The 25,589-nt window shown below is 47.2% G+C and overlaps 6 protein-coding genes across 6 annotated transcripts; 4 read left to right on the top strand and 2 right to left on the bottom strand.

Annotated features, from left to right (window-relative positions):
• The first annotated feature begins 33 nt into the window (after nt 1-33).
• On the top strand, nt 34-4,003 carry EV420DRAFT_1305664 (P-loop containing nucleoside triphosphate hydrolase protein). The gene is made up of 20 exons (XM_060468477.1): nt 34-374; nt 432-495; nt 548-568; nt 619-650; nt 707-787; nt 838-954; nt 1,003-1,036; nt 1,099-1,200; nt 1,250-1,420; nt 1,473-1,748; nt 1,802-2,106; nt 2,167-2,316; nt 2,375-2,430; nt 2,489-2,510; nt 2,561-2,628; nt 2,679-2,716; nt 2,766-2,803; nt 2,865-2,942; nt 2,991-3,436; nt 3,491-4,003. The coding sequence occupies exons 1-20, from the start codon at nt 120-122 to the stop codon at nt 3,615-3,617; spliced, it is 2,481 nt and encodes an 826-aa protein (XP_060332894.1). The 5' UTR covers nt 34-119; the 3' UTR covers nt 3,618-4,003.
• Nucleotides 4,004-4,239: 236 nt separating this feature from the next.
• EV420DRAFT_1529601 (uncharacterized protein) lies at nt 4,240-5,920 on the bottom strand. The gene is made up of 5 exons (XM_060472554.1): nt 5,504-5,920; nt 5,363-5,450; nt 5,054-5,310; nt 4,691-5,005; nt 4,240-4,639 (listed from the first exon to the last, which is right to left on the bottom strand). The coding sequence occupies exons 1-5, from the start codon at nt 5,646-5,648 to the stop codon at nt 4,386-4,388; spliced, it is 1,059 nt and encodes a 352-aa protein (XP_060332893.1). The 5' UTR covers nt 5,649-5,920; the 3' UTR covers nt 4,240-4,385.
• Nucleotides 5,921-6,282: 362 nt separating this feature from the next.
• Nucleotides 6,283-7,989, top strand: EV420DRAFT_1529590 (uncharacterized protein). The gene is made up of 12 exons (XM_060472553.1): nt 6,283-6,302; nt 6,361-6,551; nt 6,622-6,646; nt 6,696-6,740; nt 6,795-6,863; nt 6,918-7,060; nt 7,113-7,278; nt 7,332-7,465; nt 7,519-7,582; nt 7,631-7,658; nt 7,712-7,846; nt 7,900-7,989. The coding sequence occupies exons 2-12, from the start codon at nt 6,509-6,511 to the stop codon at nt 7,915-7,917; spliced, it is 870 nt and encodes a 289-aa protein (XP_060332892.1). The 5' UTR covers nt 6,283-6,302; nt 6,361-6,508; the 3' UTR covers nt 7,918-7,989.
• Nucleotides 7,990-8,204: 215 nt separating this feature from the next.
• Nucleotides 8,205-8,801, bottom strand: EV420DRAFT_170644 (uncharacterized protein). Its single transcript, XM_060479549.1, has 4 exons — nt 8,713-8,801; nt 8,613-8,652; nt 8,511-8,556; nt 8,205-8,446 (listed from the first exon to the last, which is right to left on the bottom strand). Exons 1-4 carry the CDS (start codon nt 8,747-8,749, stop codon nt 8,339-8,341), a joined length of 231 nt encoding a protein of 76 aa, XP_060332891.1. The 5' UTR covers nt 8,750-8,801; the 3' UTR covers nt 8,205-8,338.
• Nucleotides 8,802-10,130: 1,329 nt separating this feature from the next.
• On the top strand, nt 10,131-11,911 carry EV420DRAFT_1529565 (uncharacterized protein). Its single transcript, XM_060472552.1, has 11 exons — nt 10,131-10,398; nt 10,463-10,487; nt 10,537-10,581; nt 10,636-10,704; nt 10,756-10,898; nt 10,950-11,115; nt 11,169-11,302; nt 11,356-11,416; nt 11,463-11,490; nt 11,538-11,678; nt 11,726-11,911. The coding sequence occupies exons 1-11, from the start codon at nt 10,356-10,358 to the stop codon at nt 11,744-11,746; spliced, it is 876 nt and encodes a 291-aa protein (XP_060332890.1). The 5' UTR covers nt 10,131-10,355; the 3' UTR covers nt 11,747-11,911.
• A 962-nt stretch (nt 11,912-12,873) lies between these two features.
• On the top strand, nt 12,874-25,169 carry EV420DRAFT_1746434 (uncharacterized protein; the record flags this gene model as incomplete). The annotated part of the gene is given in 29 exon segments (XM_060480163.1): nt 12,874-12,941; nt 13,013-13,045; nt 13,186-13,204; nt 13,237-13,462; nt 13,508-13,976; nt 14,195-14,313; nt 14,333-14,491; nt 14,542-14,709; nt 14,810-15,371; nt 15,420-15,821; nt 15,873-16,032; nt 16,082-16,303; nt 16,364-16,637; nt 16,688-16,956; nt 17,002-17,175; nt 17,233-17,422; nt 17,476-17,592; nt 17,647-17,859; nt 17,915-18,289; nt 18,343-18,538; nt 18,597-18,724; nt 18,780-18,895; nt 18,946-19,158; nt 19,211-19,627; nt 19,756-21,777; nt 21,831-22,168; nt 22,218-23,792; nt 23,842-24,377; nt 24,400-25,169. 29 exon segments carry the CDS (start codon nt 12,874-12,876, stop codon nt 25,167-25,169), a joined length of 10,530 nt encoding a protein of 3,509 aa, XP_060332889.1.
• Between the last annotated feature and the right edge of the window lie 420 nt (nt 25,170-25,589).

The raw sequence follows: 25,589 nt of genomic DNA, 5'->3' as shown, positions 1-25,589 counted from the left end.
AACCCTCGGGTGAGCCGGCAAATTTCAAATTCTAGCAATTTCTCTATCTTTCTCGTCATCCTGTTTTTCGTACTAATATCATGGCACCTTTACACTAATCTGACTCTTCTCCTACGGAAATGCTGCGACTCATAACTACGAAGGATGCATCGAAGGCTTTGTCGTTAAATCCGACGGTTGGGTCACTCAGACCAAGGAGCACAAATTTCATTCGGAATGCTCTTCTTCGACAGGCCATTGCGCGGAATGCTCTTCCACCAATTTCGTTAGGATTTGTTCGTTACTATGCACAGCCTCCAGGAGGAGGAGGAGGGGGCTTTCCGGGTTTCAGCATGGGGCCTCAGCATCAGAAGGGAGAGGCCCTGAAGGAGTATGTAAGTACTTGCACTCGAGTCATAGCATACGTCTTGAACATTGATATGGTGATATAGAGTGTGGATCTGACGGAGTTGGCTAAAAATGGGAAATTGGATCCTATCATTGGCAGGGATGAAGGTGTGTATTGCCTGCTTTCTATGGAAGATCTTTTTGAATAGCAACTATACAGAGATTCGGAGGACGATACAGAGTAAGGTTTCATTTATTGTATACATCCTGAAAACTCACGATCTGATGCAGTCCTATCCCGGCGAACTAAATCTAATCCTGTGGTACGAATCATCCATCGGCAGCTATTCTAATAGGCGAAGTCTGAATGATTATATAGCTTATCGGCTCTCCTGGCGTTGGGAAGACAGCTATTTTAGAGGGTCTTGCGAGCAGAATAGTAGCCAAAGAAGTGCCGGAGGTGTGTTCTGGACTACATACAAAGGCCAAGCATACTAACGGGGAAGTTAGTCATTACAAAACAAGCGTGTCCTTTCCATTGATCTCTCTGCCATAATGGCCGGTTCTGGTATCCGTGGACAGTTTGAAGAGAAATTCAAAGCCCTCATTCGGGATATCGAAGACGAGGCGCGCTTCGACCTATCAAACATGATATGGTGCTAACCGATGGTTCAGGCTAGGAATGTCATATGCTTTATTGACGAAGTCCGTAAGTCCTTACAACGTCTTCGCGATTTGGACGCAAAGCAAGCCGCTCAATCCCAATAATAGATACATTGTTCAATCTTGGGAAAGCAGAGGGGAGTATCGACGCTGGCCAAATGATCAAACCAGCGCTCGCGCGAGGTCTACAGCTTGTTGGTGCTACCACTCGTACGTCCTCTTTATCACATTAGTAAGTGCTGACACGACGTCTGACTAGGTGACGAATACCGCAAAACCATCGGAAAAGATGCGGCTCTTGAGCGAAGGTTCCAACCGGTTCAAATCGATGAGCCTACCGTAGAAGCCACGATATCAATCCTTCGAGGGCTAAAATCGAGGTATGAAGTTCACCATGGTGTTGAGATATCCGACGCCGCGCTCGTCACAGGTGCATATTACTCCATTCTCGGAATCCTCGTTGATATAAATATATTGCATAGCTGCCGTATATTCCGCTCGTTACATTTCGGACCGTTTCCTTCCCGACAAAGCAATTGACCTTGTGGATGAAGCAGCATCGGCCCTTCGCCTTGCTCAAGAATCGAAGCCAGATGAGCTTGAGGCACTTGATCGAGACGTCATGACCCTACAGATTGAGCTGGAAAGCTTGAAAAACGAGTCAGATGTCTTCAGCGTTGAGCGCAGGCAGAAAGTTGAAGCTGACCTCGCCGCAAAACGTGAAGAGGCATCTCAACTCACATTAATATGGAAGAGCGGTACGTGTTTTAATCAGCCTTAACGTCATTTCTGAATTGAAGGTTTTTCTTAGAAAGAGCCAGGCTCGACCGCATAAAGGATCTTAAAGAGCGTCTGGAAAACGCGAAGCATCAGCTAGAGGTGGCGCAACGACAGGGTCAATATGAACTTGCCAGTCGATTGCGTTTCTCCACCATCCCTGAATTAGAACGGCAGCTCCCTGATGACAATGCTGAGCGTCCTGATGGCGACTCGGAGCCGCCGTTGGCTATGCTTCACGACAGAGTCACGTCCAACGATATCTCCAGGGTAGTCGCAAAGGCTACCGGCATCCCAGTCCAGAGTCTCTTGAAAGGAGAGAGGGACAAGCTCGTGCATGTTTGTCTTCTTTATTTAGACGTATCAATGGGGACTTGTAGCTCACCATTAATTTTATAGATGGAAGAAACGCTGAGACAAAGGGTGGTTGGACAAGATCACGTTGTCCATGCTGTCAGTGATGCCGTACGAATTTCGCGCGCTGGGTTGCAGGCTCCTAATCGGCCCGTCGCCTCTTTCCTGTTCTTGGGACCTACTGGTGTCGGCAAGGTAAGAAATTGCGACAACTCTCAGTCTGTATAGTGAAGACCATACGACGTGATTCTAGACTGAACTATGCAAAGCCCTTGCCGGTTTTCTATTCAATGACGAGCAACGTGGTCTGTAAGTGTTCGTTCTGACTTTGTGTCTGTACTCGCTTTATTCTATGTTTGCCTTTCAGCACCAACATCAATATGTCTGAGGTAAGTCTACCTGCCGTAGAAGATTGCGTTATTAGTTTACCATTAAAAAGTATCATGACCGGCACACGATATCCAGGCTCATCGGAGCTGCCCCTGGCTACGTTGGGTTTGAAGGAGGTACGCATTTAAACACTATTGGCGTCATATATCATTAACCTCCCATCATGCAGGTCAACTCACGGAAGCTGTACGAAGAAAACCTTATGGTAGGAGCGGCTATTCATGACTGCCAAGTCTTTCTAATCATTTCCACAGCTGTTATTTTATTGGACGAATTGGAGAAGGCCCATAAGGTCAGCACTCGCTTCCACATATGTTCTAGAAGCTACCCGGTACCTAATGTTTCCTGTCCAGGATGTGGCTATGATTCTACTCCAAATTTTGGACGAGGGGAGTATCACGGATAGCCAAGGGAGAAAAGTGGATTTCAAAGTAAGTTATATACTGCTTAAACAATAATACATCGCTAAGGCTCGGTAGAACACAATCATCTGCCTGACAAGCAACTTGGGTATGTGGATAAGCAGCCGTCTTCACGACTTACTAAAGTACACACCAGGAAGCGATATTCTTGCTCATTCGACCTCTTGCAATGAGGATGGTGTCGTCACACCAGAAGCTAGAGATGAAGTTCTCGAACGCACGTCTTCCTATTTCCCTCCCGAACTGCTGAATCGGTTGGACACGATGCTCGTCTTCAATAAATTGTCACGCCAATCAATCCTCCAAGTCGTGTCGCTCCGGCTAAATGACGTCGCCGATAGACTAAAACACCGAAGAATAACATTGGATGTCGACGAAGATGCAAAGGAGTGGCTCGCTAAGCAAGGATACTCGGAGGTTTATGGTGCTCGGGCTATTGCCCGGGTTGTCCGGACCGACGTGCTATTCCCGTTGGCGCAAAAGCTGCTCAGAGGGACCATCAGGTGGGTGCATTTTCTCTTCCACTCGGGGATAAACGTAACGTTGACTTGCTACAGGGATGGCGATACTGTTGTCATTCGCACAAGCAGTGAAGAAAACTCTTTACTCATCCAGGATAACCATCCTGAGGACCCTAGTGTTGCCTCTGAAGCAGCTGCAAAAGCAAACGCAGAGCTACGTTAGATCTACATCGTATTCTATTAACCTGCTGTACCTCACCTTTTAGACCACTCCACTCACTGTACTATATAGCACATATTAGTTCAAAGTTAACGCATCTACAATGTATAGCGCCTGTGTCAACCCATTCATCATCATCTTCCGCATTTACTCACCCCGAAAACCACTGATTGAAATCCCAAACCTTATCCCTGATGGCGCTCCACCGTCGTTGCGAGGCACTGCAAGATAAAGTTGAACGTTGAACGATGAGACGGGTCATTCTATGCCTAGCTGTGACCAGGGTGAAGCGCCTACCAGGTTGTCGATAGTTCTTTACCCTCCGAGTCTGCAATTGGTGATGACGAAGAGAGCACTCTTAGGGAGTCGGAAGTGAGTCCTCCATGGGATCAACAGTTCCCGCGGGAGATTCAGAGACTCTCTACAACTTCATCCCTTCGCCAAACCGCGCAGGCGTGGTAACTTCTGGGATCAGGTGCTCCTTCTCAGGATAGGCCTTTATTATACTGGGACGCTACCGTATAAAGTCTATATAATGTGGTATAAAACCTAACACTCTGCGGGATCACCCACCGTAGCAAACGAGAACTTGGAGTGCAAACGCTGAGATAGGTTGCACGGACTTGCCAGATAGTTGGTTCATAATGTCATTCTCCATGAACTGTTATTATACAAGGCATGTGGCCTACGAGATGTGGTAAACCATAGTACACTAAAAGAATCAGTATCGACGAAGGGTCCCTAAGCGAGAAAAGATGGTATGTGTTACAATTAATGTGGCAATGGACTATCATAAATGCGAGGAGGGTCATTAAGTGAATATCTTGGCAAATCGTCCATGTCTCGTGTTCTCATGGGGGGGAGGGGGCCTGCAGGAGATTTGGAATCTCTGTTCCGCTGTTGCTCTTTATCCAGCGGATGTACATCTTCAAACTCGTCTCTCTGTTGGTCCGCAGCATCAACCGTCGACCGTTGTAATCTAGCCTTTTCTTCCATGGATATCTCAGAATGGGTCCACGTCCCTCCTAAAACGAAGTTATTGACGCTACGCGCACCAAGTAAAGCTTACAACGTACCTCCATATCCCGCCTCTATGGGTAATCCATCCTCGTTTGAATATAAATCAACGTCTTGTATCACTGAGGGCCCCGCATTCGACTGGTTTCGGTAAGGGTCAAACTCTTCGTAGGGATTGAACTCGCGTGTCGACGTATATGGTTCAGGTGAAAGTGCTGAGAGCCGGGACGTTCTTCCACTGGTATCGGCAAGAGACACGTATTCTGAGCGCGGCGCCGGGAATATTTTATAGCCCATACTCGCTCGAGAAGCTCGTGCTGTGCGTTTCTCCCTTTGGATCTGGTTCAGATAACGTGCAACGATGATGGCACCATCTAGAAAGAGTAAACACATGGACAACGGAGGTGAACACATGGACGGACACATCTCAACGAGTAGAATCAATGCTGCTATGACAAAGTAGACGCCGCTGGCGATCTGTAGTATGCCAATGCATTGCTCTTGTGTACCAGTGTTCTTTATGGTGTCTTGACATGCTTTGGTGGCAGCGTTTTCAGAGAAATGGGTGATGAGCCATAGCAGATAGGCGGCGACGCCCACGTTGATGAAGAAATGAACATAAATGAAGTACGCGTAGATTCGGACAAAGAGCTGCTTCCGAACTATAGCGCCGACAAACCTGAGGAATTTAAAATGAAAGGGCAGGCGGATCTCAGGTGAACGTGACTTACCCGAGGATCGAAACTACACACAGGAACGTCTCTAATAGGCCGGCCAGAACAAATCCAGCACGTTCTCCGCTTGTCAGGTCGGGTGTGCCTTTCAAAAGTTCAGTTACTGACCGGGTGGGAAAGAAAATGTAGAAACCGTACTAGCCACCTCGTACCACAAGATAATTGTCAGGATTCCAGGCAAGATGATACCCAAAAGCGACATGGCGATGACGCCGGCCCTTACGGGCAGGCAGCAGCAGAATTGCGTCCCACCGAAGAAGAGCTCCCGATAGCTGAAGGGCATGGATGACTTGGAAGTTAGAGTGGACAATGCCGGCAAGTGAAACGGCGATGTTAATGCTGCATGGCCAATGTTGATGAGGATCAAGACTTCGGTGTTCTCGCAGACTTGCACAGCCTTCGAAAGCAGGGAATAGCCGACGCGTAGACGCTCTTGTTCGTTCCAAGAATGATCTATGCCGTTGTGGAACCAGCTGAAACGATAACCTTTTACACCTTAAGCGCTTAGCTCACTAGTTCCACTTAAGACCTAGTCTCGGACATTTTCCAGCTCTATAGCGACGGTGATGGAGAAATTCCCGGAGATCAATTCCGTGCTGTTGCTTGCCCTGTAAACAGGATCTCATCGAAAAATAATTAGCGCCAAACGGAACATTGATCTTTCACACGACACGGGACATTCCGATTTCTTTCCAACAACCACCAGTCCTGGCAAAGTTCAAAGACAATCTTGAGAGAACAGTAAGTACTGCGCAACTGTATCGTTCAGACAGGTGAAGATCTATCTAAGAAAACCCTCGCAGATTCCCTGTGCTTTGCCGCAAAATATTTCGTCCCTGACGCTGACACGGCCCGTTCTGACATTTGAATAAGCCGACTTCGCACGGATCCTATTGGATCCCTTTCAGGCTTCACTTCCTCATTTTCATGCCATAAGAGTAAGCCCTTCGTAGTGTACATAAGGCATGCAAATTGTGCACTCCGACATCAATCCTTTCATCTCTCGACACTCTCAACTCGTCCTATCGCTTCACCAAACTGGCCGTTCAAACATAAATACTGTTCATCTCCCCGGGCAGATTTCCATCCCAAGCTGAAACCTTCTACATTTGCCTGGGGGGGTGAGGAACATATCGAATGTTAATGGTGGTGACGCGCTTGACTGTCGATCTTAACATGGGTTCTGGTGAGTCACTTATTAAGTGGCTACAACCTACAGGTCCTAGGGAAAGCTGAACTGTCGCGCTTACGTGCAGCCTCCGCTATCGCATTTCTTCTTTGGTAAGTCGGTTTTACAAAGGTGCCCTAGATGATTGTTAAATTCGTTCAGGGAACTCGCGATAACATTCGACCGTGAGGTGGATTTTATTTGGCCGTAAGCCTCCTCGCTTAAAATTTCCGGACAAATCCTGGATGTCTTTCCTTTTAGCAAACCGAGAACCTCTTGGATTAAGTGGGCATTTCTCTTTGCTCGATACTTTCCTCTCTTGGCCGGAACGTGCGCTCAATACCCTCCAGCTATCATACTGCGACTAATGAAGTGTCATACTAGTTGTGGCCGTGTTATCGATTCCTTGGTCTTGTATAAGGATCCAATTCCCATATCGCTCAATGCCTTGCGCATCTGGTATATCTGTCAGGTTCTAGTACTCTATCTGATGATGCTGGGAGCGGAAATTGTTATGATGGCTCGAGGTCCGTCTTTTCCTATGCGTATACTTAGGCAGAAGTCCTGATTTTCATCTAGTCTATGCGTTGTATAATCGCAATCGATATATTGGAGGGGTGTTCCTTCTCCTTCTTGTTGGTGAAAGTACATCGGTCATAGTTGGCCTCGCGCTCAATTTGCCAAGCAAAAATTTCGATTCTGGCGACCTAATAACAACCTCCTCGGACTCTTACATTTATTTCGGGTATGTCTTCTATTCGCAATACTAGTAAGAATATTTCTGAATCCTCCATGTAGAGTCTCGGCAATGATTTCACAAGTGGTCATTCTTGCTTTTTCTATATATCGATATATCCGTGGGGACTGGAGAGGCGTTCCATTAGTCTCCCTCATGATTCGGGACGGAACTCTTGCCTTTGGAGTACTTTTCTGTACGTAGCCATCCTCAATCACTTGAAATAATTTTAACATCAGTGTGGTATAGTCGTTTCTTGTCTGCTGGTTATTTATACGGCAATGGATCTCACCTATTCCACACCCACATCTGCGTACGTGGGCTGTCTTTCGAACAATTACTCCTAGTTGACGAGTGACAGATGGCTGATCAACTTCATTTCAGCGGCTGTTCGTATCTACCTCTTTTCACACATGCAGCTAATACTCATTTCTATTCACAGGAGTGCCGACTCATTCTGAATTTGCAGGAGATTCCTCTTCCAAATAGTACTTACCGGACTTCTGATACACCGCTGACGACATTCCTCGTGGACAATAGTCGACTAGCAACGACTGCAGATCTGGAAAATCAAACAGTAAGCCGGCCTGTCTGAATTATCTTCGCCATCTTCGTACTAATCCTAAACAGAACGTTACAACCCCATGACATTCACACCCTTTTAAGTCTACCATGGCACTGTATATACTAGCATCATCTGTACTATATCAATTGGGCGGATTTCGGAAAATTGAATCAATATACTTATACAGTAATGCTTCATGAGTATCCCATAAAACCGGTTTACCGGGCTGCGAATCAGTGCCATCTAAGTTGGCTTGCACCTTTCACTGCAAATTTCCTGCTACGCCTTCTGTGGAATGTGGAAGGAGAGGAGTAGACTTGGAATGGAGGAAAATACTAGGATTTTTCAGGTACGCGTAGTACTTAGAGCACGTAATTAGACACTTTCTTCTTTTCAACCTCTACCTCTGTATACAACTAAATTTTTTTAAAATACTGCTACAACAGGAAAGGTCGCGCCGAAAGCCACAAATACTGAATCTAACAAGACGTAACAAGATTAAAATCAAACTTGAGGTTTCCAATTATCATGATGTGTGCCATATCCCGGCTGTTGTGCATCAGAATAGGTGCAGGCAAACCATCCAACGCTACCACCTGGAACTGTTTTGAACTGAGAACACTTCGCATTGAGAAGCTTGTAAGGGAGGTGGAAGGTTACCAGCGTATAAACTGACCTGGGATAGCCTGTTGATTTTCTTTCCTTCACCAGTCGCAATAATCCTATCCGTCGCAAAACCTTAGTTCCTCTACAGAAAGGCTGCAGAAAAACTCTTTACCAATCCACATCAGTCAGGACAATAGGCCAGGACTCGCTAGCTAGAGAAAGACACGTGAGAGTTGCGATCGAAACGCGTCCGAGTCGGCGGTCAGACTTGCCGGTCGAACTTGGCTGGCTGGGAAAGAAGGGCAGCATATGGCGTCAATGATATCATTAATAATGTCTTCCCCGCCGCCCGCGCGCGTTCCTGTAAGAAGTTAGGAGTGAAATTAAAATGAATATGGCGTCACTCGGACCTGATACCCGTACCTAGATATATCATACACAAGGTCTTTAATCAGACCAGGTGCACAAGAAACAGAAAAGTTAAATGAGTCACGCCAACTCCACTATGGTAACGGGTATGACGGTCGCAGCTTTCGAGAACACCGAGACGTGACATTTTTCATATCTTTCACCTGATTGGACTTCGATCCCGACTCCGTATGAAGGGCCATCCCAAACCTAGAGATAGAACGTTTTCTGGCAGAAGACGAGTCCTCGTTCCCAGACCCGGGTTTGTGAAAATCATAGTGAACGCTAACAGCGGAGCAGGGTTCTGTCAAGTGTTCATTATTGGATACTCTACTATTAGAGTGTTGGCATCATTCACATCCCTCTGCAACGGGGGTCAACCTTAACCTCTTTCTATTAGCAGAGCAAAAATGCCGAGATACGATCATCCTGCAAGAGTGTAGCGCAGCTAGGAGACTGTCGGTGTAGGGCGTTGTGTTTCGGTAGCTTGCGGACTTAGTTACATGATACATCTTCTTTCTTCTTCTGTGGTATTGTCTGGATGACGCTCATGTTAGCCATAAACGAAGAAACGCTGAACAGGCTCACGAAGCAACAGTTTATCCGTGCCCGAGAGATTCCTCCGAGATTTCTGCCATGCCATCCTGATCTTTGTGGTGAGATGTGTCCAAAAATCAGAGAGGCTGGCAAGTCACGGTGAAACTCAATGAGTTCTCGACTCAGTCGGACGACGAGATGGAAGAAGTTCACCTTTAGGGCAGGTTCTCGTGGCCCAACAACGAGTTTACATGGGAAGGGTGAAACAGTTCGCTCGAAGGTCGCATGATCGACAGCTTGCGCATTGGCGCCCTAGGCTAACGCACCTTTCTTTCTGTGATCAAACTTCGAAACGGCCCGGATACACACTGCTAGGCACAGCAACAGGCGACGTTTTATGAGGACGAAAAAGGCGCTAATGTAAGCGGATCGTGTACCTTGTTCCCCGTTCTATACATAGTCGTTGACGCAAAGCTCTCAATGTCCTGGTCGTGTCGAAAGGTTGCATCAGAATATGCTGCAGCCAAGCCAGCAGGGGAATGAGCATTCGGAAATACAGACTGTCCAGACGACGTTGGAATACGCCCATGAAGCGACTGCGTAGGAGAAGAGTTGGCTACTGTGGACGTACATCTGATGCGAGAGGGTGCGAGTGGGTACTGCCTGCCGTATGTTATTATTAATATTAATTACGACCCACCCAATGGCGTGCCGGGCTGGGGATTCCAATAACGGTCCGGAAACCCCTTGACCTCATTCTCATGCCATAAGTATTATAAGGCCAAGCCCTTCGTGTGCATAAGGTATGCGAACTGAGATCGCTCCTTCCTCTCCCGATACTCTCATCTGGTCCTATCATTTCATCAAACTGGCTTTTCAACCATAAATACTAGTTAGTCTTCCCAGGCAGATTTCCATCGCTGAAAGCCTTCTACATTTGCCTGGGGGGCGAGGAACATATCGAGTTTTAATGACGGTGACGCGTTTTACTGTTGATCTCAACATGGGTTCTGGTGAGTCACCTATTAAATGGCTACGGATCCTAGGGAAAGCTGACTTGTCGCGCTCACGGTGCAGCCTCTGCTATCGCTTTTCTTCTTTGGCAAGTCGATTTTACAAAGGTGCTCTAAAAGATCGCTAAAGTCGTGCAGGGAGCTCATAATAACATTCGACCGCGAGGTGGATTTTATTTGGTCGTAAGCCTCCTCGCTTAAAATTTCCGGACAAACTCTGGATATCTTTCCTTCTAGCAAACCGAGAACCTCTTGGATTAAGTGGGCGTTTCTTTTCGCTCGATACTTTCCTCTCATGGCTGGAATGTACGTTCAATACCTTCCAGCTATCATATTGCGACTAACGAAATGTCACAGATGCGGCCGTGCCATCGACACTGTCGTCGTTTATAGGGATCCAATTCCCATACCACTCAATGCCTTGCGCATCTGGTACATCTGTCAGGTTCTGGTACTCCACTTGATGATGCTGGGAGCGGAAATTGTTATGATGGCTCGAGGTCCGTTTCATTCTATGTGTATACTTAGGCAATGCCCTGATTGGCATCTAGTCTATGCGCTGTATAGCCGCAATCGATATATTGGAGGAATTTTCCTTCTTCTTCTTCTTGGTGAAAGTACATCGGTCATAGTTGGCCTTGCGCTCAATTTGCCAAGCGAGATTTTTAATCCCGACGACCTGCTTACGACCTCTTCGAAGTCTTACATTTATTTCGGGTATACCTTCTATTCGCAATACTAGTAAGAACATCTCTGAATCCTCCATGTAGAGTCTCGGCAATGATTTCGCAAGTGGTCATTCTTGCTTTCTCTATATATCGATATATACGTGGGGACTGGAGAGGTGTTCCATTAGTCTCCCTCATGATTCGCGACGGAACACTTGCTTTTGGAGTACTTTTCTGTACGTAGCCATCCTCAATCACTTGAAATAATTCCAACATTATTGGGGTATAGTTGTTTCTCTCTTGTTGGTTATTTTCACAGCATCGGAAACATATCCCACACCTACATTTGCGTATGTGATCCATCTCTCACGATTACTCCTGGTTGACGAGTGACAGATGGTTGATCAACTTTATCTCGGCAGCTGTTCGTATCTGCTTCTTTACACACATCTGGTGCTCAAACGTTCACAGGAGTGCCGGCTTATTCTGAATATGCAGCAGATTCCTGTTCCATATAGCACCTACCGAACTTCTGATACACCGCTGACGACATTCCTCGTGGACAATAGTCGGCAAGCGCTGACGGATAGAGATCTGGTAGAAAATCAAACAGTAAGCGGTTTGACTCGTCTTCGCCATTTCGTTCTAATCCCAAATAGACCAATATTGCAACCCCTTGACATTCATACCCTTTTAAGTTTGTATGACACTGTATATACTAGCTTCATCTGTATTATATCAATTGGGCGGAAATTAGGGCGGAATCTTGAATCAGTTTCCTTTAGGACAAGGGCCCGCGGCGGCGCCGGCGACAAAGACCTTGCTGGAGGGACACCTGTTTTCAATGCTTCAGTCATTTCCGAACTCGGTTCATTTCTTTACTAAGGCCACACTACAAAACTGTATAAATGACCTAGTAGTATTTGGGAGAGCGAGAGCGGTGGGTAGAGTAAGATACAGTTTCACGAGACAAGCACTTCTATGTTCTAGTTGAGATTCCAACATCTAGCAGACCGGAAGTTAGGAGGGTCGCGACTACAACACTATGCAAGGTATTAACCGGAAAAAAAGAACAACAGAATTCGACCAGCACGGTAACTGGAAGGAGCTGGTTGAACCTGTTTAATGATTTCCGCCAAAGGATGTTGACGATAACATTTAGCTGGATCCATGTCATCTACACTTGCTACATTTGAACACTTCGACGGAGACTGGATGGTTCAACATCGACCTTCATGTCGTGGAAGGTACAAAAGCTCCGTGCGTCGAGGAGGTCATAGCAAAACCCGCTGACCGGCAATGGACTAGTTCCGTTTTGTCTCCAGGTAGATCAGAGATGAAGAGTGCTTCGTCTGGCAGGAGCCTTTAGATAAAGTGATAATTGAACATGGTTGGGGACGCACTACTGAACTGTTGAATGAACTTCAAAGTCATTCTCTGTATCCCAGCTCCTTAGGATTCACCGTGCCGAACAGATCCTGGTATTGCTACAGAATCTGAAAAGTTTGATGTCGTTGGTCTTGTCGCCTCCGCACGTCTTGAAGCTGCTTGATGAAATCTTCGGGTTCCATTGATTAGCCGAGAATCCGCTGTCAGAAGCTCGCGGTTTGCTAGAGAGGTGACTGGCAGGAAAGATGAATTTGATATTGGCAGGTTTCGAATACCGAAAGGGAGGCTGATAGGTTGAAGAGGTGAGCAAACAGAGACAAATGTATATTTGCAATTGGCAGATTTCGAGAGTAAATATGGGTGGGAAGTTTCGGGTCGGGTAGACCTTGCTTACCAGCAAGGTAATGACTTGCACGTGATGTCCATTCCCTTTTCCCAATTCCCCGCCACGCCCTTGACTGTGAACTGGCGAGTGGAACAGGACGGGTAAAGCTCTGAGTTGCTTCTAGAGCAAGGGCACTGAAAATCTTCGTTCGAATATCTCGGAAGCCATACAGACTCGTGAAGGACGGGAACCGAGAAATACCTATGTGAGTCTTGTGCCCTGTATTTCGTTAAGGCCTTTCGTACCAGCGCTTTTTGCTGTAGTAGCTTTATGTCATGCCAACGCGCTACCATGCACAACGAATGCACATTGTATCCTCTGTAAGCGATATTCCATCGTCTCCAGCTTTCTCCCTGGTCTTACTGTCGTTCCAAGCTTGACACTTTGTTGTACCAGCTCCATGCGTTGTCCTTTTTCCTGTCGCCGTCAATATGGGCTCTATTTTGTCGCTACTTCATGCAGCAGCAGTGCGTCCGACCAAGAGACTTTGATACACATACCCCACGGTCATTGGGCGTCTGGCTCGGGCTCATTACCGTCATCAACGCATTCAGTGTCTACCCGCATGCGACGGAGGGGGCGTCCCAGGGGAGGACAGTTATCTTGGACTTTATTGGACTCAGTACGTCTTGTTTGGGCACTTGACCGTTTCTCACATTCTGTCTAGATTATGTGCCGTCGAAACTCCAACTCCTCTCACTTGACTTGTTCATTATGTGCCTCCAGATGCTCTTGGTGTTCATCGCGTACGAGATCCATGTCATCGAGAACACGAATTCAGTCGACACGCTACTCCCTATACCCTCACCCTCCGATTCGCCGACCTTGCCATTATCCACTAGCGCAGCGGAGTCATTTGATGCTCCCGAACCGTCGAAAGCCAGGACATCCACGTCCTGCCCACACGTCATGGAAATAACATTCTCTCAATTTCTAAGACGTTTGCGGGAAACTCCTCCCAATAATCAAACAAACAGACGTGACGGTTTACCCATGCCTAATCTGACGCCTTGGTCATTGAGAATGAGGGCAATGCGGACCCGAACCAGAATTGATTTAGAGGAAAGAAGGGATGAGGAAGCAGCTCCTGGAACTAGGACAGTTCCAGGGAGTATTGACAATGGACATGTTGACGAGTAGGCAGGGCTTGTACTATTATACACTCGGATATCACCACTTGCGTTTCATCTAATTGTTCTTTGAATATTGCTGAGAACAAAAGAATTGAGGCACACGCACCGCGTCCCGCAGGCATTGCCCGAATTTGAGAAACTCCTCTTTACATACATCCTTCCGAACGTCTGTATAGGTTGCCAGAATGCATTTGCCGTACGTGGATGCTTGTGCTGCGCAGGTCGTTGTCGAGTGCACCGCGAGACGACGTAGAGGTCTTTCGACCATGGTCGTTGAGGTCATTCTTGGTTGCTTACCAAATCACCTCTGTCGCTGTCTGCTTCGGCCCCTCTGCCTCTGGTCCCATTGAATGCAACAGCAATGCTGGATAATCTTGTCCTCATTGCCTGCGTCTGCATTGGGATTGCCTCTATCATCTACATCTTCTACTGGAGTCGGCTGGTCGCATGGCTCCTTGGCCTCGTCATTCGCTTTCTCTCGTGGTCCCAAGGCGCGTCTAGCATATGGGTGTCAATAGGTGCGCCTTTAGGCATCATTACGCGTACAAGTAGCAAACGTGGAGCTTAGGATCTATTCATTTCTCGCTGTTGAGCGGAAGGATCCTCTTGAAAGATATTCGGTATCATTCAAGTAACCAAACGGTCAAGATCGTCAAATGTCAAATTGTATGGCGATATTGGGTACGGAAGCCATTATTGGAGGATGGAGTCAGCTCGGCACTGGGGAGTGAAGAACGTACGTGTTGGTCACCATACTCTAACTGCATGTCTTTACTTGAGAACAGAGAAATCAGAACCCCAGAACTCGTTGTGTCGCATACAGGTGTCATTTCAAGGTTTCGAATGGTTTCTGTACAACCGTACAGCTGCCTACGAGAACATCATATCTCAAATGGCGTCCAAGAGCTCAGCTTACCGCAAGACGCGCAGAAGCTCAACAGAATGCCGCCAGTCGTTTCAAACGGATTTCGGTACCCCGATTCCTCCCCCTTCGTCAGTACTCGGCGCTCTCCATCTTCGGACTCCGACTTTTCTTCAAGACGCCTTTACTTGGTTCAAGCGCCAACTTCCTACCCTAGACCCTAAGGAATTATTGCCCATCGGTCTAGATGCTACGAAAGGAGTGATAATATGCGGCAACAACTCGACACCCAATTTACTTGTGGTGGAATTCCAGAAGGCAGAAGGCAATCTTGGAGTATCCCAGGCACGTATTGATTCGGATATCGTTCTGGGCTTCTATCTAACCATTCACATTCAGTCGCGGTCGAAGTATGATTTGTATAAGCAGTATCTCACTCTACGTTTCCAAAACGTTCTCATTCAGTATACGGAAAACAAGCAATATGGTGACACCATGCCTGCTATGGGAGAAATGATTAGTGATCGCGTTCAACAGTGAGTTGTTGCACCCAACGGATTCTTGGTTGTCTGAATCATACGCAGACACGTCAATCTCGGTCTATCATCTTCGTATATGACATTCCATCGTTTTGGGAAAATCTGGCGGAAATTGCGTCTCTACGTGCTTATGGCCAAGTTCATTTTGCGGCAAAGTTCCTCCCGGCCTCAGTCCCGCGCAAAATCCACGAGTGTGGACGAAGACACTCCCATCGGGCCTGACTTTACTTCTATGGAGTATGCTATCGAACAAAAGATACTGGAAACGCCATCCCTCGAATTGTGCTACTATGCAGACGTGGCTGGCACCGTGCCTCCGTTCTCTCAACATCCCGATCAAGGAGGTTTGGATGACATTGGCAACGGTGATATAGGGCCTGAATGGGGTATCGACCTAGTGATCAAAGGTGGTTTCATATGCTATGGACCCTGGGCAGATAGACAGCGGTGAGCGAATCCTTTCTTCTCGGTTGAGGAGGCTTCTAAATGCTTGTTCAGGGGTCACCTTCAGCGAGTCTTCTTCCCACCAACGTTCCATGATGCTGAAGAGACCCTTCGGTTACAACCTGGAGATCAACGACTATGGACAAACATGAGAATATTTGTCGAACTTCGTGATGCAACTACTCTTCATGTTCCATTTCGCGAAGCATCCAAGGTATTTTTTTCTTCCCGCAGGAAAATTACGGTGTTGACTGATTATTTAGAATTGGCAATGGGACGGGCTTACTGAAGTCCCCAGTCGACCCAAGAAGAGAGAACCTGCTGTGATCCGCTTTACTGCAGGAGACAGCTCTACTGTCAACTATATGATGCCAATGATCGCAAGTTCTCGCGGTTATGAACCAACGTTAGAAGTGCACATTGATACTCTGGTGGTCACCTCTAGTTTGAATGACATAGAACTCGTTACCTCCGAGTCATGTCGCGTGCGTCCTTTTTTTCCTGTTTATATAATAATCCTATTCGGTGCTTATTCTACTTTCTAGGTACGGTGCGAACTACCGTCTCCGTTGAAGTGGAACGGTTCAAGAACCTGGGATATCGCGGTTACTCTGAGAAAACCGATTCTGTACCTCCTACGTGATCATATCACCATGCTTATCGACCTTGGAAAAGACTGGGCTTCGGGTCCTCCGAGCGACTTTTTCCGCTTCGTTCCGACGGTGTATTCATTCCAACTTGAGATGCATCATTTTGAGTTGAACTTGTATGCAAACGACCATAATATCATTGACAAGCCTCTGATCAAAGAGGAAAATGGTACCTCTGCTCGGCTATTTACATTGAGCAGCAGCTAAAACTTCATGTAGCAATCCTGACGATTCGTGGACCATCGTTACGGAATGTGACTACTATCCCATCCGATATTTTTCGTCCTGAAGCCACAACCATTGCGTTCTGTGTGGAGGCGCCCAATGCTTCTCTTACTTTGTCCTTACCTCGATGGCACACCCATGCTTTGCACGCTCCTGAGGACGGCAGCCATATAGGGGTCCTGGATCTCCAACTAGATGGATCTTACAGATATTTCGCAGACGTCCGAGAAAATAATGTCGAACAGTTGAAATTGGTCTTTTTGGTAAGTCTGTAGCAGCTCGTCTTTTCTCTCGTTAAAATTTGATAGATTAGGAATGTGGCATACAAAGTTGTAGGGTGGTCGATTCGATATTTCATGATCATCAAAGACAACTACTTCGGATCCTTTACCCATTTTTCGACCCTGTATGAGTATCTGGAACGAAAGGGTCTTGGCCTTCCTCCTGGGGATCCTGTCATGGACAAGTATCGTAAAGGGCATGTAAGCAGTTTCTAGCTTGTTTCCCTGTGTATCGTCAGCTCAAGCCTCCATCACTAGGCCAACATGCTTCAAGTGGACATATTTGTGCGAATGGACCATGGCTGCGTGATTTTGCCTGCTGGACTTCCGGGTTACGACAGATCTTGCACAATACGGAGTGGTTCGGATGAAGTTCGTATCGGACCGTGTCTTGTGCTACACATTCCTGAGCTCCAACTGCAACTACGAATGCACGATTACTTTATGGGTCAGTATTTTTTTCCCCTGCGTTTTGCTTTTGGTAGCTAATATTACTTTCAGATCTTTCCTTAAATGTCGGAACCATAACAGGCTATATAGATTCAAATTATCCGGAGAAAGTTCTCTATACCTCGCAGCCGAAAGCACCGAATGTCAAGAGTGTACTTTTGATAGAAGGTAAGCTATGGTCTACTCCGGTGTTAGGCTCGAACGCTAACCGTACCGTGCCAGGTCTTGACATCACGGCTAATAGACTATTTGGGCCTGTTCCGCGGACGATCACATATTTTTGCGTATGGGAAATTAAAGTGGGCAGTATCAAAGGCATCTTGTCAGCTGCAGAGGCATCGACGATCACAGATGCCATTACTTCGTTTCGCGTGAACTTTTCGGACATTGCTAACGCACCCGCAGTCGAATATGCTTTACCTTCTTACCCCGATGGCAAGTCCTCTGTCTTCTTTGGATGGTTCGGATTTCGCTAATATCGCCGCAATAGTGACGTTCGTGAAGGTCCGCCTTTCGAGTGTTCATGTGACCTGGAAAGCGGGCGATGCAGCCGCTATTATTTCTCTACCCGAAGGTTTACGTCTGGACAATAACAATTTGGGTGGTCGCTTTCATCGCCAATTGACAAGCATCCGCGTTCCAGTAGCATCTGTCAAGATGTTGCTCCATAGTTTGTCTAATCGTTGGCTCGAAGCAGGAGAAACGACACTCGATGCGTACATTGATATATATACGTCGCCAGTCAACTGGAAGAATCTAGCGGCAGCGCAGGAATCATTCGTCACGGAACAAGATGATCTTACAGGTCGGGCAGCGAAGATGATGGAGCAGTTCAGGCCTTCCGACATTGGAGATTCGTCTCACAGTCAGTGGATTCTACCCTTTGCTTCGTTTTCTCGTTCATTAATATTCAATAAGCTTTTCCTGCGCACAGAAATGGTGTCTGCATTCCTCAGCCACTGAGTCGAAGCCGAGAGCGTCGTATGCATAGGCCTTCATGGGGAGACAACGCATACCGGCGTAAGAATGCGTCTATATGGCCTGATTCTCGACCTCTCTCGGAATCAGAGGAGGAACTTGCGGTGTCTGAAGCAGATCGTGATGCTCGTTTGGCGTGAGTGCTAGCCTCTTCATATCATTGCGATAGTCCTTTGGTCTTAATGTTGCCTCAGCCAAAGCCGAGTAGACTCTCTAATGTCACCTGTGCGTGAGGAAGATCAAGACATGAGCGACGGCGACGAATCGGACAACGAAGATCTCACAGATGGCGAGTCGTCTGACAGTGATTGGTTCGAATTGGGTTAGCAAATTCTCATCGTAATGAGGAGAATGAACAATACTGATATTACGGGTAGAAGAAGGAACGTCTGATCCTTTGTGTCGGCAATATGGTCGATTTCTGCGACATTATGCGGCAAAATTCATTGACACACTTGAACTCTGGGATCAATCGCCCTTTGTTTCAATCAATGTAAGTCAGCCAAAGCATACGGGACCCAATTGATTAACAAGGTACCCCAGTCGTTCAAGGCAGAGGCCGCGCCGAAATATGCACGGCCCAGAGCCCCACGGTCGTCCTCCATACACCCGAATGTTTTTCCAGATATGATCCTCCCGCCGCTTGATGTCGACGTTGTTGTAAACCGTTGCGTATGCCGAAAGGGCGTTGAAATACGTGTTACACCTCTCGTCCTACCTGTGTTGTCCCAATTAGAGGAGGATTGTGAGAAAAGTGTATGTTTCAAAAAATTGCTTTCGACTGCTTTGCATTGATAGGACGTCACAGAAACCCAACCCAGAATTGTGTATCGATTCTATGATGTCCGGGTATCTTGGGAGTTTCTCCTCCAAGTCACGTAAATATCAGAAGCGCATCCTTCTCGACGTAGCTGTGCCGTCTCTTCGATTGCTCGTTTTGCGTCATCTTGATCACCCATCTTCCAATCCGACCGGCATTATGGGCTCGATTGACCTTCGCTTAGCGGGATTTTATGCACGAGGGTTCGTCCAGAGACGAATAGAGACTTGGACTACAGGCTTCGATAGCCTTGGTGTCACTCTCGACACGATTGGAAGGGTTCAAAAAATGGAAAAGGTTTTTGCAACGATATCAACCTCCGACGTGGATATCCATTGGGATGGTAAACACTTGGAGGCAGAGTTTGGCTCTCCTGGCTGTGAACGTCTCTCATCAGTGCCCCGAGTACCTCACGGTTCTGACTCTGGCGCTGGTTCGAGACACTAAGGAGCTGAAGAACCTGTTCACAAAATGGAAAACTGTCTTCACACAACCGAAACTACGTGTTGTGCAATGGGTCTTAAACATGACAGGCGGAAGATACCATCATGGATCCACTATCCGCCATCCAGCCGTTGTATCTCATTCAAAGCGGTATTCCTCACCAGCTGCGAACGGATGCCACATTTCGGTTCTTATTTCACTTGCGAAATCACCTATGGTACCTTCAAAATGAGCGCTGGTTGGGCCTTCCAGATTCCGATCGCTGCATGAAATTGGAAGATATCGTGCCTGATCTGGAAGCTCGTTTGACGATCATAGACCCTGAAGCATATCAAACGCAACACTTGGCTCTACTGGAGCCCTTATTCCCTAGTCTACGCAAGTTCTCAGTAGCGATCGATACCAAAAGACTGGGACGTGCTTTCACCTCGTTCACCATCCGGATCTTACACGCTTGCGCTCAAGTCGAAGACCCTGAAAATTCAAACTCTAGCGGTGTGTCCGTACGAAACTTGCTCCTGGCTGCCAAAGTACGATATCTCAATTTAATCAATCCCCCACGCAGTCCCTCGGAGAGTGATTCTGATGTGTCAATCGAACAATATTCACCTGATCTCATACAAGCATTTTACACCCGATTCTCTTTGGACGCAACGGTGGTGACCATATATCCACACGTGGTAGGCTTTATGCAAGCCGTCCTGCGGGTACGGCGTATGCAAAAGTCGTTCGGTACACGTGATCGTGGAGACGAGGAGACACGTTCACGCCGATCAAAGGCCTCAGTCAAGCGCTCCGTAGCAACCACAAAAATAGAGGTTGATGCATTCGTTCAAAGTTTTCGAGTGCAAGCCATTGCGGCCAATCTCACATTTGAATACGGTCTAAATTCTCTTCGCTACAACTCCAACATGATGTTTGACAGTTCTCAGAATATTTCCACCAATCACTCCCTACTATTCACCGATATTTACATCCGCGCACGCTCTCCATCAGAATCGTCTATGGAAAACGATCAAGATGTTCTTGCTGCTCTAACGCTCAATGGCGGCAGGTTGAATACCATCACTCGCCAGGAAAACACGTCAGCCATGAAAGTTCGGCTCATCTTTGCGGCGGACAAACTAAATTTCACTGTCCCTCGTAGTGCTCTTCGTCTTTATCGATTCTTCCAGGAATGGAGGAACGATTTCGTTGTAGGGATCGAGAGCTCTATCCGAGAGCTCTTGGCCGAATTGAGATCCTCCGGCCGACCGACTCCAGTTGAACCTCCACCGTCATACGCATCTATCCTTTTCCAAATAAATGGGCATCTTGGTGCATTTGGCGTCCTCTTACAGGTGATGCATGGTACTTGGTTATCATGGGAAATGAACGACACAACAATGCACATGAGCACCACACCACTACTCTCGTCACACAGATTATTTGGGCTACAAATGGGTTCTCAAATATTCACGGTGTCTTCCAAATCAGATGCTCGTGATATTCTACCTAATTCCAGAGTCAAATTGGAGCTTCCTTCTTTATCTCTTACCGGGCGCTTTGATGGTGCATGCGTCAGAGCCATCCTGCTGGCCGAGTTTCTGGAACTGAAAGTAAAACCATCTCATTGGGATACCCTCATGGCAGTTCAGCAAAAGTTCGGACAGGATTTCAATGATCTGTTGGCACTGGTTCAAGAAACACGGTTAAAACAGTCCCATTCAGCACCGCGGGAGCCTATTGCTTCAACCTCACCCACAAAATTCGTTATTGCCGTAAAGATGAATGGTTTTCGAATCGGCCTTGAAGGATTATCTTCCACGGTCTATCTTGAGTGTAAAGATATCAATGGCGGTCTTGATGACTTGTCTGGACGTGCCTGGTTCATGACACTTTCCGGCCTTGCGCTGTCCTTGGCACCTTTAACATCACTTGAACCCCACAGTACTTCTTTCAGCAGAGATCATCGCTCGGCTTTCGTTACTATAGACTTCAAAGTTGTGTCAAGGAGCCAAACGGACCAGACTTCTCTTGGTGACATGCTACAGATATCCGTAACCAAGATCCATGCAGTCATGCAACCCAGTTCTATTGGTGAGATAGGAGATTTTATTGATGAGATGCAGGTAAATGCGTGAGACTATCTGTGTAAATATCTTGGACTTACAACTTTATGCAGGCTGAGATGTCTGTGCGGAGAGAGCAGCGTGCTCATGAACTTGCTGCTTTCAAGCAAAAAACCCAGAGCATCTTGAAGAGCTTCGACGTCAAGGTTCATGACCTAGAAGTACGATCATCCTGGCTCGACAACTATAGTATTGATGTGAACGTCAATCATATCGGGGTGGCTTTTCCTCTTACGCACGATGAACAACTTCAACTACCAAAATCAGGCAGTCACGATTCTAGTGCTGTTCGTGCTTTCCTCTTTTCCATTGAATCCCTAAAATTTGGAACCGAACGTGGAGTTACTGGCGAAGCTCACATGAAAAACTGCTCTTTCCAGTTTGTTCAAAGGTGCGCCAATACAGTTGTTTTCGCGGATTAATCTTCATGTAATCGACAGTTTCCACCAATCACTTGCAGGCGATTTTTCTGGTTCATCACATCAAACCCGAAATCGTCTTGTGTACCCGGAAATGACTGCCTATGTCAGGTCCTCAGGTTCCGAAACGTCTCGTCAGATTACCTTGAAGGCCAATGTCAGTGGTTTTATCCTTGACTTGGATTCAAATATTCCGGATTATATTTTTTCCTTGGTTGACGTCTACCGACAAGGCGAGGAGCGCGTCGCGCAGCTGTCAAACAGTTCACAACGTCTATCTCCATCCTCCCCTTCCCGCCTTGATGCAGCGAAAGAGTCATTTGAACGACGATCCACGGCCATTCCAACCTCGGCTTTCTGCGGCTCACTTACATTTTTGAGCGGCAAAGTGCGGGCATATAGCGCGACTGCTTCCAAATTGTCTCGAGCTAAGGCATTCACCAAGGGACCATATAATCCTACCGACGAGCAGGTCCTAGGATTGGGAGCAGAAATATTCCGCCTTCCTGTGGTCTCCGTTTGGACGGAATATCGAGCAACGCCAACATCCCAGAAACTCCCCACAACCACAGGTGATACAGAAGCATCAATTTTAGTATTCAAAAGCACGGTTCACTCAAGCCAAAATACTCTCAGGCCAACGCTCTTGCCATTTTTAACGGAATTGATCGGCCGCATAGAAAGCCGACTACGGGAATCTAGTCGTCGAGAAACACTGTCGCCGACATCAAGCTCCCTTGTCGCTCCTCGTCCGGCTACGTACGATACCAATTCATCGTCAAGCATGCAGATAAGTTTCAGTCTGCGGATAGACCAATCTAGATTGGAATTGACTTGCAAACCGGATGTCAATGTCATCGCTGGTTTGCATTGGGATAGCGGGGGATTCGTCGTCAATGTGTCTCCTCGTGCCCACAATGTGACATTCACCGGAACGGTAGGCGGTCTCACTGTTGGTTTGCGACATGGCTTCTTGACCGAAGATTGCGTCAATCTGGATGCCCGTAATCTTGCATTTTCGGTTACCTTCTCCAAGCTGAATGTTGATGAGACAAGGTCCATCAGTTCTGTGTCCCTTGTATTGGATACCGAGTTCCTCGGCGGCGTACGCTTTTCTCGGCTTCAGGACGTACTTTGTTTCAAGGCCGTTTGGCTTGATCGGCTTCCTATGTTCAATGGGAAGCCAAGTGACGATATCGTCAATGCGGCTCCGAAATCGAATCCTGACACTCCCGTTACGGCACATCGACAAGAATATGTCACCATCATTCTCCTTCGGATACGTCAAATCAAGTTAGATGTCGATCTGGGCCAATCCATTAGTACTGTCATTCTTGATCTCAAAGATTCCATTCTACGCACAAAATTAACTGAAGCCACTCACGAGCTCTCATTATCTGTCGGAGATGTCATCGTTACGGCTAAAGGAAACGTTGCCGGCAAAGCCAATGTATCCAATTGCGTATTCCAGACTATACGCCGAATCGAGAACCACATCGATGACGCTGCCCACAGCCGCATGTTGGAGCTCAGAATGACAAGTGGCCCTTTTGTTGTAGTTCTGGAATCAGAGCACCAGAGGCTATTGCACTATAGGTAAGTCAACGTTCCTACCTCGATTAGGGCCATCCTAAAGAGTTTATAGAGCGGAGCCTATCGAAATTGAGGTCTTCGACGACTGGTCACAGATTCTGTCGCATTCGGAGGCATACAATCGTCCACTCAGTCTATCATTCACCGTAGTCAGCCCCGAAATTGTTGCCGTCATTACAGTTGGAACCATTCCGAAAATCCTGGCATACGCGAAGAAGTTCAATGCGAATCTAGATGCCCAGCAGGAGGGTGCTAGTCGAGACTCCAAAACTTTCTCTGCCAGTCGAACCACCCAGCCAAATAATGCACTGTCTGCCGTTGCTGAGGCGATGTTACATACTGCGCGCAACCGCCTCAGTGAAGTAGAGGCTGGTATATCGTACATCATCCGTCAACACATGAGTCTACGACTTGATTTATTACGTCTCGTCCTGTTTCCAAGGACTATGGATGACCTCGAAGCCGCTCAGTTCATTGGCCGAAACATCCGTGCGCGTCTGGATCGTCTCATTCAGGCGGATAAGCCATCTAAGAGGGACATATTTCTCTCATTCACATCCATGTCAATCTCTCGGTTCACTCAGCTAGGTCCATATACCTACTACACTAGCGGACAACAACGAATGGTTAACAGGCCTTTTGAAGGATGCGTCAGAAGCCACCATTGTGGGTCTTCCATCGATGACTATGCACATGGTCAGCAAGGAGATGCAAGAGGGCTCCAACAAGGTACTCGACTATGATTTCCGAAGTGTTTTCGTTCGTCGTACAGGGATGCGGGACTTCGAGGATATCTATATCACTCTGAACGTTGGCCTCTATTCATGGCTCACCGTTCAAAGAAAAAACTTGACGAGAGAAATGGATCAAGTTCGAACAGCTGCAGAGTGGAGGAGTACGCTTACTGCGCCAGTTAATATTGCATCAACTCGCAGGAAGGTTGTCGATACTCCAGACGTTCCTCGTTCGGCGACTGTTCCACGACCTGCCAGGTCACCATCTCCCTCGACTGCAGCCCGGTCAGCTTCGGCGGCTACCCCTAGTTTCGCTCCACCTCTAAACGTTCAAAGTACCTCCGCACCCCTGACCGCCGACGAGGATGTGGACACGTCAGCGGCAGTCTCACTCCCACGAGCACCGCACAAGGAAATCATTTATCGACATCATGACAGATTTATCGAACGCCTGACTATGCGCCAACTCGGCGATGCAACGCCTGATGTCATGCATCCATTCTTCATGAAAAAGGCTGGGTTCAGTTTGGAAGATTCTCTTCCACAATACGTACATGAATATGCCACTGCTCCTTTGGAGCAGATCATGGAAGCTTTGCTCAAATTGTATAGTAGGCAGCTTCTAGACAGAGGAGATTCAGTTTAATTTCGGGTATAATATTGTATAATCGTAATTTTAATCCTGGTAGCGTACATTTCATGTAATTCGAGCATGTCCATACAATGTACAAAAAGGTCATTTTCCACCATTCGAAGAACCGCTGAAGACACTTAGCAAAGCAAAACACCCATACAAAAGCCCAACAGGGTAGGCGACTAAGAGACGTTGGTCGGACATACGCAGGACGGCAACAAATATGCCAGATGCTGAATAAGTGCACCAAATGATGGAGAGAAGTGCAAGAAGATAACCGAACATGTCACTGATAAAATTTAATATTGGTGGACCAACTTGAACGAGGGACGAACTTACTCTAGAGCGACCATGACACTGACACCACCCACACCTACCATGGGAAGCAGGCAATATCCAAGTACGGAGGCTACACGATACGCATCGATACCC

Source organism: Desarmillaria tabescens, assembly GCF_030435595.1.
Source record: "Desarmillaria tabescens strain CCBAS 213 chromosome Unknown EV420scaffold_11, whole genome shotgun sequence".
Classification (NCBI taxonomy): domain Eukaryota; kingdom Fungi; phylum Basidiomycota; class Agaricomycetes; order Agaricales; family Physalacriaceae; genus Desarmillaria; species Desarmillaria tabescens.
The sequence above is the reverse complement of the archived record's forward strand: the minus strand, read 5'-3'. Positions and strand labels throughout refer to the sequence as shown.

Excerpts from the sequence above, each read along its gene's own strand:
- EV420DRAFT_1529601 (XM_060472554.1), bottom strand. The coding sequence starts at position 5,648 with ATGCCCTTCAGCTATCGGGAGCTCTTCTTCGGTGGGACGCAATTCTGC. Across the intron at positions 5,451-5,503 it reads CTTGTGGTACGAGGTGGCTA|GCACACCCGACCTGACAAGC; the intron begins GTACGGTTTCTA and ends AACTTTTGAAAG. Across the intron at positions 5,006-5,053 it reads GATTCTACTCGTTGAGATGT|ATGGTGCCATCATCGTTGCA; the intron begins GTCCGTCCATGT and ends TACTCTTTCTAG.
- EV420DRAFT_1305664 (XM_060468477.1), top strand. The coding sequence starts at position 120 with ATGCTGCGACTCATAACTACGAAGGATGCATCGAAGGCTTTGTCGTTA. Across the intron at positions 2,107-2,166 it reads AGAGGGACAAGCTCGTGCAT|ATGGAAGAAACGCTGAGACA; the intron begins GTTTGTCTTCTT and ends TTAATTTTATAG. Across the intron at positions 2,943-2,990 it reads GGAGAAAAGTGGATTTCAAA|AACACAATCATCTGCCTGAC; the intron begins GTAAGTTATATA and ends AAGGCTCGGTAG.
- EV420DRAFT_1529590 (XM_060472553.1), top strand. The coding sequence starts at position 6,509 with ATGGTGGTGACGCGCTTGACTGTCGATCTTAACATGGGTTCTG. Across the intron at positions 7,466-7,518 it reads TGCCTTTGGAGTACTTTTCT|TCGTTTCTTGTCTGCTGGTT; the intron begins GTACGTAGCCAT and ends AGTGTGGTATAG. Across the intron at positions 7,659-7,711 it reads TCAACTTCATTTCAGCGGCT|GAGTGCCGACTCATTCTGAA; the intron begins GTTCGTATCTAC and ends TTCTATTCACAG.
- EV420DRAFT_1529565 (XM_060472552.1), top strand. The coding sequence starts at position 10,356 with ATGACGGTGACGCGTTTTACTGTTGATCTCAACATGGGTTCTG. Across the intron at positions 10,582-10,635 it reads GAGGTGGATTTTATTTGGTC|CAAACCGAGAACCTCTTGGA; the intron begins GTAAGCCTCCTC and ends CTTTCCTTCTAG. Across the intron at positions 11,116-11,168 it reads AAGTCTTACATTTATTTCGG|AGTCTCGGCAATGATTTCGC; the intron begins GTATACCTTCTA and ends TCCTCCATGTAG.
- EV420DRAFT_170644 (XM_060479549.1), bottom strand. The coding sequence starts at position 8,749 with ATGCTGCCCTTCTTTCCCAGCCAGCCAAGTTCGACCG. Across the intron at positions 8,653-8,712 it reads CAGCCAGCCAAGTTCGACCG|CTAGCGAGTCCTGGCCTATT; the intron begins GCAAGTCTGACC and ends GTCTTTCTCTAG. Across the intron at positions 8,447-8,510 it reads AAATCAACAGGCTATCCCAG|TTCAAAACAGTTCCAGGTGG; the intron begins GTCAGTTTATAC and ends AAGTGTTCTCAG.